Source organism: Myripristis murdjan, chromosome 7, assembly GCF_902150065.1.
Source record: "Myripristis murdjan chromosome 7, fMyrMur1.1, whole genome shotgun sequence".
Taxonomy (NCBI): Eukaryota; Metazoa; Chordata; class Actinopteri; order Holocentriformes; family Holocentridae; genus Myripristis; species Myripristis murdjan.
In genome coordinates, this window is record NC_043986.1 from 16,625,922 (window position 1) to 16,642,299 (window position 16,378).

At 38.0% G+C, this 16,378-nt stretch overlaps 1 protein-coding gene across 1 annotated transcript; it reads left to right on the forward strand.

Moving 5' to 3' along the window:
• Positions 1-617: 617 nt before the first annotated feature.
• Positions 618-15,788, forward strand: LOC115362589 (deoxynucleoside triphosphate triphosphohydrolase SAMHD1-like; the record flags this gene model as incomplete). Its single annotated transcript, XM_030056562.1, has 14 exons — positions 618-641; positions 2,303-2,463; positions 3,001-3,116; positions 3,320-3,375; positions 6,954-6,989; positions 7,489-7,662; positions 8,839-8,927; positions 9,075-9,183; positions 9,273-9,364; positions 10,624-10,724; positions 11,916-12,034; positions 14,318-14,395; positions 14,553-14,657; positions 15,738-15,788. Coding segments are annotated over exons 1-14 (1,311 nt in total), but the record flags the coding sequence as incomplete, so codon positions are not given.
• Between the last annotated feature and the right edge of the window lie 590 nt (positions 15,789-16,378).

Below are 16,378 nucleotides of genomic sequence, written 5' to 3' on the forward strand. Positions count from 1 at the left end.
ATTCATTGAAGGGTATAGATTAAACAATACGCACAAACAAACTTATAAATTTTCTTTGTCTTTTCATAGCCAGGACACAGACCTTCCTATCAAGCACGTTTATTAGGTCTATCACAAAAAATATCAAATGGGCTGAAAAGGCCACGGCGTAAATGTTTCTGAGATTCTACAATACACCACATGCACAGGCCTAAGTGGGTGTTTCAAAGATTAAATTCAATGTGCATACATTTTAAGCAAAGGCCTAAGTGGGTGTTTCAAAGATTAAATTCAATGTGCATACATTTTAAGCAACAAAGCTGAACAAGTTGAGTTTTAGGTTCCCAATGTAGTAGTAGTAGTAGTAGTAGTAGTAGTAGTAGTAGTGGTGGTAATAATAATAATAATAATAATACATGAGTTGGATCTTCAACACTTTTAAAATACATATCCTATTTTATTTAATCATCAGAAGCCACCCTCCTGCACCGCGCCTGGAGGAAGTGATAGGGAATCGACCCGCCCATTTCTAGGAGAAATAAAACTCACAAACTCCTGGGTTCCTACTTTAAGTGCATATCTGCCCTGATCAGCTGTGAGGGCGCGACACCAAACAAACTCTCCTTTCTTCAATTGACATGGACAGCCAAGAGCCAAAGAAGGTAACATGCACATTAAAAGATCAAATTTTCAAGGCTGTGTAATTAAGAGAGGCTATTTTTGCTGGCTTCCTTCAGCAAAAAAAAAAAAAAAAATATATATATATATATATATATATATATATATATATATATATTTTACTCTGATTGCTACACTGCACACATATTTTACATTACTACAGCTTTCCAAAACATGCAATACTTTCATTTGATTTTGTATTATGTACTCCATTTTCATTTTTCCTCATCCTCAGGTGATAAAACTACCTTCAAATCAGGGCCGGAGTGGGACTCATTTTCAGCCCTGGAGTTTCATGCCTCAGACCGGCCCACTTTAGATCACGACCTATTATTATTAAAATCATATAATTATAGTCTACAATAGCGCACTGTTCTGTAAAGCCTTGTAATTCAGTGTATTTTTCTAAAATATTTCCAATTCAGTGCAAGTAAGGGTTGCTTCACAATGTAGATTTATTTCAACATGAGTGCACATCTCCAACATTATTCTTTACAACACATTAGATTTATTTCAACATGAGTGCGCATCTCCAACATTATTCTTTACAGCACATCCTTTTCAACAATATTAGAATCTATATTCTGTTCAAATAAGTGTTCACAGATATCCAAACCTTAAAAATGTGGGCCTTGTGTATTTACTATCTTACTTTTAATGATAAAAAATATAACGGGTCACTACTGTCGTTTGGGCGTAGGAAGTGGTTATATTGGAACTAATTCTTGCTTGTTCACACACTCTGTTACAACAGCTCACCTGTTCCTTCCATACTGACAGGAGCAACCCCCTCATCACTACTGGCTGGCTCTGCTTCTGACACCAAATCACATTTTAAAAATTGTCATAATTCTCAGGACAAATCTCCCCTTTTTACAAAGCCTTCTGATTAATTCAGGTCAGTTTCATTAATGTAGTGCTGAATCATCTAGCATCTCAGGACACTTTTCATATAGAGCAGGTCTACACCATACTCTTCATTATATTAATTCTAATAATATTCACTCAATGAGCAATCCTACCTGCCCACTCTGGACTTGTGGGCTCATGGCTGGTGCTTGGTGCTGGATCTTGCTTCTGACTCTGAGGGGCTACAGAATAATTCAAAGAACTTGTAATTGACTTTTTTCTTGTCTTTGTGTGTGTCATCAACTTATGAATTTTTATAGTGATATCTGAAAGTAAAATTTTGAACCCCTTTCCCCTGTGTGTTTTTGGTAATATCATATATGTGGTCATAAATAGGTGATTTTCAAAACTTTCCATCAATGGGATTCCTTGGGACTTTTTTTCCCTCACTCAGGACATACTGAGGATACAAAATCAGTTGAGTTTGCTTCTCTTGCAATTTGTCCTAGGTTTTTTCATAAAATGACTGGACTAGGCTACTGGCTAACATTTGTTCTTTGAGTGTCTTCTTTGTGTGGACAGAGTTTCCAGTGGTCTGAATGTTTATCTTCTGGGTTTGAAAACTAAATATATGATATAATATGAATACAAAACTGTTTGGCAGGCAACTTTGAAACTCCAGACGTCAGAGCTTCCCACCAGCATCTCAATATACCAGAAGACATGTAGACTTTTCAAATCATCAAATCAAATTATTTTTATAATCACAGGTGTCCGTTGTTCTGTTTTCTTCCAGGTCTTTAATGATCCCATCCATGGGCACATGGAGATACACCCTCTCCTTGTCAAATTCATTGACACTCCCCAGTTTCAAAGACTACGAAACATCAAGCAGCTGGGTCCAGTCTACTATGTCTACCCTGGAGCATCCCACAACCGTTTTGAACACTCCATTGGGTATGTTTGTGCATGCTTTCAGACTAATATGTATGTGGACCATAGTGTGCAACATGAATGTTCTGCTCAGTACAGACCTGTCCAGTAAATTAAAATATATCTATATATGATTCAAGACATTTGGTTTGCAGACAGGGGATGGGGTAGAAATGATAATAAAGCACATTATAAACACATAATATCAACAATAAAGCTGCAGTTTAAAAAAAAATGAAAACAATACAAAGTTCTTACACACACAAACGATGGCACAACATTTCATGTCAAATGATACAATCTAGATGCAGCTGGGATAAATGATGCCACTGGTTCGTTCACTCTTTTTAGGTCAGGAACTGTAAAACAGCACCCAGAGGGCATCATCTTAAACTGCATCTGGTTTTGGCATAGTTATGTCTTCATAGCTCCGTCTGTCAAGAGCAGATATAGTTTTCCGTGTCTGATTTATCAAAAGCTTTTACGTTAGTTCCAGGCAGCAGGATGATCATAGGGGTTGGCTGTTCAACAGGTTTTTCTGTTGTGTATGTGTTGACGCAGAGTGGCGCACCTAGCAGGACAGTTTCTACAAGCTCTGAGAGACCGGCAGCAAAAGCTTGGCATCACTGATGAAGACATCCTTTGTGTGCAGATCGCTGGTCTCTGCCATGACCTTGGTGAGCTAATAAACACACACTGCCATTCTCACATTTAACATTTTTTGTCTGTTTGTAGCTGGATGTAGGATATTTGTGAGTAAAAATGAAAGTCAAAGTGAAACTCTTGGTTCAATGTTTGGATTTTATATAAACTCTGATGAGGTATAAACATGACTACACACAATCAAATCAGTAACTCCTAAGTATCCCTCTGTATTCAGGACATGGGCCTTTTTCTCATTTGTTCGATGGAAGATTCATTCCTGAAGTAAAGAAGGTGAGAAACTACTCCCCCTTCTTTTTATTTCTTTGGTAATTTTTTTTATTTATTTCCATTTTGTTTCTGTAGTCATGTCATTGAGAGTAACCCTAACGCAGAAATAAAAGTTTATATAAAAAAAAAACATTAGCAGGTGACAACATTAATCAAATTGCGTTTTTATTGTTATTGTACAAGTTGCACAACGAAATTTGGGGTCTTCACCTCTGCATGGTTAAAAGAAGATATTACAAACAATAAATAAATAGCACTAAAAAATATATACATAATAGAATAAAAAGAACGGGCACAGATCAAAAGTTATTGCACCTTGCAGTTATTAACACCTTGTCCTAATACATTCCCACAGTAATAATAAAAAAGTAATAACAGGGCGTTCCCCTTATAATCAGTTAGGTTTTCTATATGGGTCTCATTCACAGGTCGTCAAATACCGATGTTTTGTCATGCTCCTTCTGCCTCTGATTCAGCCTCAGTATGAGACCCACTGGGCATGCTCACAGTCTCGGTCATGTGTGTGTGTGAAGTGAAGAGGAGTGGGGCGGGGTGGGGGGGTTAACATCAGTTAATTTTATTTTTATTGTACGGGTGTGATTATTTGCTTGCTTGTGTTAATTGCTCAAACATCATGTTTTTAAATCAATGTTATTACTGTAGGTAAAATTTGCCACCTAAAAAGATGACAAAGATGGAGCAGTTTGTTGTCAGAGGTCCGATCCTAGAAAGCTGAAAAAATGTACCAGAACCACAAAAATTGTACCACAACCAGAATTAGAGCCAAAAAGAATGTACTTGTTCAGCATTTTGTGCTGATCCAATGAAATGAGTGATTTATTCATTTCATTATTGTATGTATGTCACATTCTGATGAGGGGCTCAGCCCCCCTAAGGGGCTAATCCTAGAAGTGGCCCTGGGCTATGCTATTCTGCATTATTCACCAGACTATGTTATTATATAATAAAAACAAATAATAATAACAGGGCTTTCCGATGCATTCTCATTCCCAAGTCATTAAATACAGATGTTTTGTCATGCTCCTTCTGCCTCTGATTCAGCCTCAGTATGAGACACACTGGGCATGCTCACTTTTATCACGTTAGTGTCACATGATCAGGTTTAGGCACCAATACAGAAACAGGACAAAGTCTCGGTCATGTGCTTTGTGTGTGAAGTGAAGGATCAAACTCAGGTGTCGTGCATTGAGGGCCCTGTGGCTTCTACAGCCGCCATCGACTGTGATCACATCCCTACGCTAACCTTCTTGCTCTTTATACTGCGTCACCACCCCCCAGGACCAAAGGTCACCCTCGGCCTCAAAGGGGTGTCTTTTGCATCAATATCACTGAAGGGTGCCTTTAGCGTCGGTATCAGACTCACAGAGGCATGACAAAGCGTTGGTATTTGATGACCTGGGAATGAGAACAGGATGATAGGCTGCAAAGCGCAAAATTAAAAAAAAAAAAAAAAAAAAAAAAACTGGACCCATACAGAAAAATCCAGCTTTGAATGTATTTTAATTGATCCACACAGAGTTTTTAAGATCTATAGCTTAAATCGATGAGGATGTATCATCCGTTTTTTTGCCAACTTAGTTTGCACCTTCTGCACACCTGACCAGCTAGGGACAGCCCCCCTCTCCCTGCTGTCCTCAAGATTTCCTCAGTTTTTCCCTATTATTTTTGAGTTTTGGAGAATTTTGTTTCTTGTCCTCCCTGACAATTTCATTTGTGGTGTTTGTACTGGTTTGTGGGCGGCATGGTGGTGCAGTGGTTAGCACTGTCGCTTCACAGTGAGAAGGTCCTGGATTCGATTCCCACCCAAGGACCTTTCTGTGTGGAGTTTGCATGTTCTCCCCATGTCTGCGTGGGTGTCCTCCCACCATCCAAAGGCATTCAGGTTAGGTGAATTGGAGATAAATTGCCCCTAGGTATGACTGTGTGTGTGTGAATGTCAGTGTCTGTCTGCCCTGCGATGGACTGGCGACCTGTCCAGGGTGTTTCCTTGCCTTCACCCTATTAGCACTGGCATTGGCTCCAGCACCCCCCCGCGACCCTAGTGAGGATAAGTGGTTTAGAAGATGAATGAATGTACTGGTTTGTTGTTGTTTAAGTGATGGTTCGGGTTCCTCCCTATTTTTGTAGTATTTGTTGCTAAAACAACATAAAACTGGTTAACTTGCACCCTGTCATGAGAATGAGAGCTTCACCAGGACAGGTCTTTTCCAAAATTAATAGAGTGGATATAGACCAGAAAACAACATTTTGAGCAGTGACCCAAAGTTGTTTTTAAGGATGGACAACAACATACATTTGTTTTGGATTCATCATCTGCACCCCTTCCAGCTCCCTGGCTTCCAAATTGGTGGAGTTAATATTCTTTCCAAGAAATGCCACTGAATCCCATATTCAAAGTAGAGTACCATGTGACTTAGTGCTATTTGATCATACTTTAAGGAGTTTGTATCACCTATAATACCAGACTTAAATGATGTCTTTTGGAATAGGATTTCCACAACTTACTGTTCATATCTGAAAAAAAACCAAAACATAATTATATCTAAAAAAAAACATAATTATTATATAAAAATGTATGCAAATTACTTATATGTTGCAAATGAACCCTTCCATATATAATTAGCAGCTGCGGTTTGTGCCTCATTTTTGCAGTTCATGCTCACAGTCATTGTCTGAGCAGCTACACATTGTCACATAAGAATTTACTCTCAGATGGAAAGTGAGTCTGGCACAAGCCCAAGCCATCACAGTTTGCAGCGACATTTAAAAAGAGATCTTAGATTTCCATCATGATTTGCTGTTGGCGTTACATTTTAGTTCCCTGAGGCGAGGTGAAACATTTTGTGTCTATTGGATTTTGGTCAGTGCCCTTTGTATTGTGCATTAAATATTTCTTTCTGCACACCATTCTCATGCTCACAATGATTTGTCTAATATCTCAAAAAAGACAAAGCAAAATTAAGACTTTCCTTGTCAAATAAAGCAATATATTTCATTAATTTACTTTAAGATATGGAAATCCAATTCCAAAATAAGTCATACGTTCATTCATGTGGCAAGCCTGAAAGGCAGCAAGTCAAAAATGTAAAAAACAAACAAACAAACAAACAAAACGTATGAATATAGGCCATTAGTTTGTATTACAAAATAACTATTGTCCTCGTTGCCAATCAGAGCCTCTGCCTGCGGTCAGTTAGTTCAAGCAAAAATTGGGAATGTTGGGATGTTGTTGCCTAACAAAGAAACTTTATTACAGTTTTGAAATTTTCCATGTAACAAAACATTACAGCTGAGGACAAAACAGTGATTGAAAAGTTTAGGCTAATGATTTACAGTGATAAGAAGGCATGATGTGAAACCTGGTGTCATTAAAGTCATGAAGAACACAGATCTGTCTAGCACATGGGACAGAGACTACGCAGCCACTTTCAGTTTTGTTCCAAAGCAAATTTGTAGCTAAACAATACTGTTTGGTATTTCATTAGTAGGTCATTTTGGTTTTAAATTGAAATTGTGAGTTTGCCAACTCCTATTAATGTATCAGCATGTTTGCTTTGCAGCGAGAACAGCAACCATCAAACAATGACGACTGGAAGGTGAGAAACTATTCACTTTTCTTCCTTTGATTATTTTTTATTTATCTCCATTTTATTTCTTTGGTCTGTGGCCATATGTCATTGACAGTAAAGCTTACTGAGAATTAAATAATAACAATAATAATAATAATAATAATGATGATGATAATAATAATAATAATAATAATAATAAAACATAAGCAGATGACAACATTAACACCTGGTCCTAACACATCTTAACAGTAAGCAAAATTCCCATTATAATCAGTTAGGTTAATTAGGTTATAAAATGCAAGTTATTAAAAAAATTTTGATAGTTACCATACTACAAAATATAATAGTTGAGTACAAAATAGTGATTGAAATGTTCAGGTTAAATGATTTACAGTAATAAGAATTGTTAGGCAAATTTGTAGATAAACTACTCTGTTTGGTATTTGACTTGTACGTAATTTTGGTTTTGATTTGAAATTATAAGCATGCCCATTTCTATTAATCGATAAGTGTGTTTGTCTTGCAGCATGAGGACGCTTCTATAATGATGTTTGATCACATGGTGGAAGTTAATAAGTTGGAGGAGGAGATGAAGGAGTACAAGCTGGTTCCGGATGAGGACCTTGAATTCATCAAGCAGCTGATAGTTGGACGCCCACGCAGTGAAAATGTCAGTCAGTCATTGCCACACACTACCAGTGTGTAAATACTGTACTACACAATTGCTGGCAACAGCTATAGCTTCTGTTCTGGGAGATGAAGTGAGCGGTGGCAATATTTGAAGGTATTTATGGTTGAAAACATTGGCATTTAATGATTCCAACATCGCAGCATTAAAGTTGTGCCCTCGCAGAATAGAGCTTACATCAGTAAATTTTATTTTTATATTGTGGGTGTGATTGTTTGCCTGCTTGTGTTAATTGCTCAAACATCATGGTTTTAAATCAATATTACAGTATTACTGTAAGTGAAAAATTGCCACCTAAAAAGATGACAAAGATGGAAGACTTCAGTTTGTTGTCAGAGGTCTGATCCTAGAATCGCCCCTGGGCTGTGCTATTCTGCATTATTCACCAGATTATGTTCGAGGTCGTTGTGATGCTGTCTTCAGCAGGGAGAAGCCGAGGACAAGTCTTTCCTCGAGGTTCACCAGGGGTGGTCTTCTCAAAAATGAATGAAGTAGATACAGACAAGAAAACAATATCTTTTTGAGCAGCAAGCCAAAGCTGAAAAAATGTACCAGAACCAAAACAAGAACCAGAATCAGAACCAAAAATGTACTTGGTCATCATTTTATCATCACAGCTGATTGTTCGACCTATAGCACTTCATAACTTTCTGATTGTGCGTGTGTGTGTTTGTGCATGTGTGCATGTGTATGTAGGAGTTAATATCTCATACATACGTACATACATTAACTCATTGCATTACCTGCAGAAAAAAACAGTTTTTTTTACTCTTTGAGGTACATAGAGGTGATGATGCAACAGATTGAAAATACTGGACAGTACAACTTGTTGGTTTAATGGTCTTTACCCTGATCATTCTGATCATGTGTTTTTCTGCATTTCTAGATACACAACACGTTTATATTGTGTGTTTGTTGTCTTAAAAAAGTGGTGTAAGACTCATGTTACCTACTAGTAATTAATTAAAAGTATTGCTGTGAATAATATTACAAATGGAAAAATAGCAAGGTGTTATTTATTATCCAATGAAATGAGTGATTTATTCATTTCATTCTATGAGTGTCACATTCTGATGAGGGGCTGAGCCCCCCTAAAGGTCTGATCCTAGAATCGCCCCTGGGCTGTGCTATTCTGCATTATTCACCAGATTATGTTTTGTGATGCTGTTGTGATGCTGTCTTCAGCAGGGAAGAGGCAAGGACAAGTCTTTCCTCTATGAAATCGTGGCCAACAAAACCAGTGGCATTGATGTCGATAAGTGGGACTACCTCGCCAGGTTGGGCTTGTTGATCAATTAGTATAAGTCACTTTGACTGGAATGGCAAACAATTCATGCCTCTGAAAAATGACCATTGATCCATATCCTTTTGATAGTTTGACTTCATTTTTTTTGTCTTCATATATTCCTGAATGTATCCTCAAGGGATTGCCATCATCTGGGCATTCCCATGAGCTTTGACTATCACCGCCTCCTGATGTTTGCCAGGGTGTGTAAGGTTAAGGAACAGACATACATCTGCATCAGAGACAAGGTGCTAACTATGTGGCTCTCATTTTCATTACATCACAGTCCATTCAGTGTATTTGTTGTTGCTAAAGTAGATGTGGATTCCCTCAACAGGAAGCAGCAAATCTGTATGACATGTTCCACAGAAGGTTCTCTCTCCACAAAATAGCCTGCCAGCACAGAGTGAGCAACATCATAGCATACATGTAAGTGCTGTTATTCCATAATGCAGGGGACTCTTTTTTTTCTTAAAGATTTTTTTTTGGGCTTTACTGTTTTATTCAGTAGTGACAGTAGAGAGTGTGACAGGAAAGGCAGGGGAGTGAGATTGGATTACCTGCAGCAGCAAAGGGTCTGGGTCCGAATCAGATTAGTGAGGTCACACTAGGATAAATGAGAGTGATATTTTGCCACGACTTCAGTTCATTTCAGTAACACTGCCATGATGGCGGACTGGGGACAAAACCTGTGTGCTCAGTTTGGAAAAAGCTCACCCTAACCCTAACCCTTCCAATTTCCGTAGTATGGGCTGCTTGTAAGGTGAGTTTTTCAAGGAAAAGGCACTGGGCCACATCTCTGCCACTCCAGTCCATCAAGACCTAGTAGCAAAGACTGTTCAGGCTTGGTTTGGTTTAGACTGGTTTGCGTCAACCTTGAGACCTGTTAAGGGTCTGAGTTTGGTTATAGTTAGGGTCCATTGTGTTCTTTAATTGTATTCTGAAATGTTTAAGATTAGAGCCAGTTTGGTTAGAATCTAATGTATTGTTTTAATCCTATTTTGAAATGGTCAAGATTAGGGTTTGAATGGTCAGGGTCTAGGATCTTAACAGCTGTGCTTTTTAGTGTTGCTATGGTTACACATTGGATAGCAGATGACTTTAGATAGATAGATAGATAGATAGATACTTTATTCATCCCGCAGGAAATTCACAGTTTTTCAGCAGTATCCACAGATTACAGATTAAATAAAATAAAAAAAAATAAAATAAAAAAGATAAAAAAAAATAAAGAATAAGATCTAAGTACAAGCCAGTGTGCAAAAAGCAATGTGCAAAAAAAAAAAAAAAAAAAAAAAAATAGATGGTGCTTAAACTTAACCCAAACTATGTGTGCAATACACAGTTTTAATGCACGCCTGCCGGCCAATCAGAAAACAGTATTCACCTAGACCGAGGTATGAATAGAAATAGTCAGTCTTCTCCCTGATGGTCTTGTTTGCTTATGTAGGTCATATAGAGGCATCAGTATTATATTTAGACTGTTTCATAACCAGTTACTTACTTACTACAAAATGCAGGAAAATTATTATATTTTGCATTCCTTTTTTTTTTTTTTTTTTTTTACAAGTTTTTGCAAAATGCACTGTTATTATATAATATCTTGTTACAAGCTTTTTCCATAACATTGTGTGGTATGATGATAAATATTCTCAAACACTACATTATATTTGGTCATGATTATCCAGGATCACAGAGGCCCTTTTAGAGGCAAATGAACACATCAAGATTGATGGACTCAAACTTTCTGAAACCATCCATGACATGAGCTCCTACACCAAGCTGACAGGTCAGTAGCATCACCTGTGACAGTTTTAATAAAAACTAAATTATTATCTTTCATAATATGCTGAATTGTCCAAAGTGGTTATGTCTGACCTGTTTTATGCTTTCAGTATCATCACTGCCTGTACTCTAATAATGTAATTAATTGAAAAAAAGGCGCACACCTGAATAACAGGCGCCTAAGGAGAATGAAGCTCATCGAGAGAATGCCAAGAGTGTGCAAAGCAGTAATCAGAGCAAAGGGTGGCTATTTTTAAGAAACTAGAATATAAAACATGTTTTCAGTTATTTCACCTTTTTTTGTTACGTACATAACTCCACATGTGTTCATTCATAGTTTTGATGCCTTCAGTGAGAATCTACAATGTAAATAGTCATGAAAATAAAGAAAACGCATTGAATGAGAAGGTGTGTCCAAACTTTTGGCCTGTACTGTATATATATATATATATATATATATATATATATAGATAGATATAGATATGTGTGTGTGTGTGTGTGTGTTATTGTAGTGCACACACTGGATAGTGTGTGTTATTAGCTCATATTATAAAATATATTTCTATAACTCAATAAAATACTCCCCTACAAGAAAACATGAATATGACAAGAAAAAAAAATATGTAAATTAAGTTTCGGTCAATTTAATACACAGGACCCCAATGGAAACAAGCCATAGTGCTTAGGTTTATCATTTTAGCATCCGTTTGTATGAAACTGTACCTCTTTTTTTTTTTTTTTTTTGCAAACTGTTCGTAAAGTATTCAATCAATCAATTAATAAGCAATCAATCAATCAAACCCAAGTCTCTGACCCAACAATGGGTTACTCTCAGAAAAAATAACCCCGAAATATTACCCAACTCGAAAAACCCACAAATTGGGTCAAAATAAAATCCTTATAACCCAAGAAATGGTTATGGCTCTGGAAAAATAACCCACAAATGTAACCCAACACAAGTAACCCAGGAATTGGGTTAAAGAAATAACCCAAGTGTTTTTAGAGTGTTCAAGCAACATTTTGGTACACTGACCTTCCTCAGTCAACACGCCTGATTGCCATTTGTTTTGCAAACCTGATGTCCCTCATGAGATATTTAAGGATGAGTGTATGAAATTAATGAAATGTGGCCTCTTGTTGTTTTAGGTGTGTTTCATCTGACCTGTCTTCTGTTCTATTTCTGTCCATCTTGTAGACAGCGTGTTTGATCAAATACTCAACTCCTCTGATGACAATCTAAAGGGGGCAAAAGAGATCCTCAACAAGATTGTCCATCGACAGATCTACAAATGTTTGGGCAAGATTCCTAGCAAGGTGGTCACTCAGTTATGTACTTTTGGTCTGGAAATGGCTGTTCTGTATGAAAGTCGAAAGCAACCAGAATTCATCTATATATCATCTTGTGTGTAAGGACACTGTGTGTAAGGACATTATGTGAACTTATGTCAAAATTATTATACAGTTTTCGTTGACCCTAGTAGTGTCGCGTGCTGCTGCGGGGGTTTTCAAACTTTGTTGTGGTCCGGACCCCTTAAGCTGACTGGCAGTTTTAAAATTGTTTAGAGGTCATACTTGAACACTGAGAAATCGATTCAAAGTGATGGATTTTGTTTGGCTCAGTTCTATTTTCAACAACCCATTGACAATTTGTCAACTAACACTAGCTATTCTAACTACAAATCAGCAATGATAACTGAAGAAAGTAGACTGGAAAATTAAATGAAATTACTTAGTACCTACTGTGTGTCAAGCTAGCTGTTGAGCCCAGGCATGGAAGGGCGCAAGGGAGTAATTTTGTCTAGAGCGCCAACATACACTATATTACCAAAAGTATTCGCTCACCCATTCAAATGATCAGAATCAGGTGTCCTAATCACTTGGCCTGGCCACAGGTGTATAAAATCAAGCACTGAGGCATGCAGACTGTGAAACAAGACATTTGTGAAAGAATGGGCCGCTCTCAGGAGCTCAGTGAATTCCAGCGTGGAACTGTCATAGAATGCCACCTGTGCAACAAATCCAGTCGTGAAATTTCCTCGCTCCTAAATATTCCACAGTCAACTGTCAGCTCTATTATAACAAAATGGAAGCGTTTGGGAACAACAGCAACTCAGCCACGAAGTGGTAGGCCACGTAAAGTGACGGAGAGGGGTCAGCGGATGCTGAAGCGCATAGTGCAAAGAGGGCGCCGACTTTCTGCACAGTCAATTGCTACAGAGCTACAAACTTCATGTGACCTTCAGATTAGCCCAAGTACAGTACGCAGAGAGCTTCATGGAATGGGTTTCCATGGCCGAGCAGCTGCAGCCAAACCACACATCACCAAGTGCAATGCAAAGCGTCGGATGCAATGGTGTAAAGCATGCCGCCACTGGCCTCTAGAGCAGTGGAGACGCGTTCTCTGGAGTGATGAATCACGCTTTTCCATCTGGCAATCTGATGGACGAGTCTGGGTTTGGAGGTTGCCAGGAGAACGGTACATTTCAGACTGCATTGTGCCGACTGTGAAATTTGGTGGAGGAGGAATTATGGTGTGGGGTTGTTTTTCAGGAGCTGGGCTTGGCCCCTTAGTTCCAGTGAAAGGAACTTTGAATGCTTCAGGATACCAAAGCATTTTGGACAATTCCATGCTCCCAACCTTGTGGGAACAGTTTGGAGCGGGCCCCTTCCTCTTCCAACATGACTGTGCACCAGTGCACAAAGCAAGGTCCATAAAGACATGGATGACAGAGTCTGGTGTGGATGAACTTGACTGGCCTGCACAGAGTCCTGACCTGAACCCGATAGAACACCTTTGGGATGAATTAGAGCGGAGACTGAGAGCCAGGCCTTCTCGACCAACATCAGTGTGTGACCTCACCAATGCGCTTTTGGAAGAATGGTCAAAAATTCCTATAAACACTCTCTTCAACCTTGTGGACAGTCTTCCCAGAAGAGTTGATGCTGTAATAGTTGCAAAAGGTGGACCGACATCATATTGAACTCTATGGGTTAGGAATGGGATGGCACTTCAGTTCATAGTATGAGTAAAGGCAGGTGAGCGAATACTTTTGGTAATATAGTGTAGGTAGAGCCAGCACTGGTTGAGCTCTCTGCCGCTGGTGACCTACTGGCTGGGTGCCAGCCAGGAGACTGCAAGTAGTGGGAAAATGGCCTTTGTACATTTAAACCTGAGATTTACACTGGATAAAACCTTATGAAGTCTCCAAGATTGACAGGGTTTATCATCTCATGAACGTGCTTTCCAAGTTTTACACATTTATCAAATATCATCACCATTTATATTAAGCTTTTGTAATAGTTTATTGGATCAAATATTATGTGTTTACATTTATACACATCATCTACAAACATGGTGTCTTCACACACATCATTACATGATGTCTAAACAAATGTTGTAGCTTTAAATGCTTATACATGTACATATTTTTGTGGTTGCACCAATTTAAATATGTGTCTGCACAACTGGCTCATGTTGTATGTATCTCTTAACATTACCTGCATGCAAACTACATTAGCAGTGTGAGATGCCAGACCTGCAAAACTGAAAAATCAGCTGTAACCATAACCAGTATGTATGGGACTATTTCTCTGCAGGAAAAGATGAGGGAAATCAAAAACAAGTGGGAAGAAGACAAAAAAACTCAGACACACCTCCAGGATTTCATACTCGATGTTAGTATTTAATCAATTATCAAATCCATTTACTAATTTCTAGTAACAGGTAATTCACTGTATATAATTACAGATGTATTGAATCTACTTTGTTTGTAGACACTTCCCTCTATGACCTACTGTGGGGCTAAAAGACTCTATACCCATCATCTTTTAGGTTGTTACTCTGGATTATGGGATGAAGGGTGAGAATCCCATTGATAACGTGTATTTCTACAGCAAGAAGAACCCTGACAAACCAAAAAGGATAAGCAAGGAACAGGTAAGAGCTAAAGCAATAACCAAATACTTAAATCATATGGTGATGATGGTCCTCATTGTTCCCATTAAACACTCAACTACTACTTTGCAGTTATTAATACAGTATATTTACACATTTGACGCTTTTGCACTTAACCCTTGTGCCATGTTAACCACTAAATGCAAAATGGATTTCTTTTTGGGTGATTTAAGTCTTAAGTCTTTTGATGTGTCTTTATTTTTTTGGAGAGCCAGATTTTTAAAAAACGTATTCTGGAGTTGTTGTTGTCTTGTCTTGTCATCAGTCAAGCATGTAAAATAACTGGCAAAACTCAAAATCAATTATCAGCACTCCACACCCAAGCAGTTAAAAGGAAAGCCAACCTCTTTGCACAGGATCCCACCCACCCCCTTCCCAAGTCCCTCCAACTCCTGCCATCAGGCCGCTGATATAAAGTCCTATTATCCAAGAAGAACATTCCCTCTGTGTGCTTTGCATGACTGTTTCTAGTCAGTGTATTGTCTACTGTTTTATATGCTGAGCCACGTTGAAGAAAATTTTCTGTTACGACATACAGTAAAACTCTCTGAATCTGAGTCTGAATCTGAATTTAGAGGACAAAGTCCTCCTTCTATAACTGTGATATTAATGTCACATTTTAATATTTTTCACTTTACTGAGCTCATATTTTACTTAACATCAGTCTTGGTCATAACTACCAAATGTTCATTCAGAATTTTAACCCTTTAAATGCCAGTTTCGTGCATGATGCCACTATATTTTAAATTAAAAAAAAAAAAAAGGATTTTTCATATACTAAATGTTAGAAAAGTTACTCTAGAATTGTTATAGGATTCCTCCTAAAACTGCCATAAAATATTATATATTATTATTATTTATTTATTTATTATTTTTTTCACTTTCACTCACCCACACTGAGGCCTGTGCATGCACATGCATGAATGAATGCAGATACTTGTCCAACGTGTCTTTTCGCTGTTTGTCACTGCCTCTGATTGGTAGTTTTAATGCTCTTTTTCCTCACTTTAGTCTTCAGTGTATGCCTTAAAATGGATGTTATGTTGCTGTCTCTCCTGTCAGGTGTCCAAGCTCCTCCCAGCGGATTTTAATGAGACGTTCCTCAGGGTCTACTGGAAGGGTGAGCCTGATGATGCGAGCCTGGAGAGAGCCAAGGAGATATTTAATCAGTGGTGCGCCAGAAATTTCCCATTACTTCAGGTAATAGATGCTAAAATATATTAAATTCTCAAATTGACCAGAAGTGCTGTTGGTAGCAGGAAAGGAGGTTTCTTTTAGATCCTTCTGGTTGAGGGTCCTGTGCAATATCCTCAGCCTCAGCATCCCCAGTTCAGCCATCCAAACATCTACATACTATAAAGCCTAGTGTTTAATTTGAAATATGGCTTAAGAGTATGGTAAAACAAGTCTTTGACAAAATATATTAGAACAATTTAACCTATTAACAGAATACTCAAAAACTCTTTCAAAAAAATGTTTCCATCATATCCTGTTTCCTTTTCTATAATTTCTTGACTGCTGATTGACCACATAAGGAGCCATAAAACACTGTATGTAAATACAATATGTGCATAGTACAGGAACTCTGAAAGGCAAGAAAAAGACATTCAGGAATCTCTTGCATCCAAATAAGCCAGTGCTACAACTTGCATGTTATAGTACAAAATGATATTTGTTATTTGTCTTGTCTGACTTGTATTGCA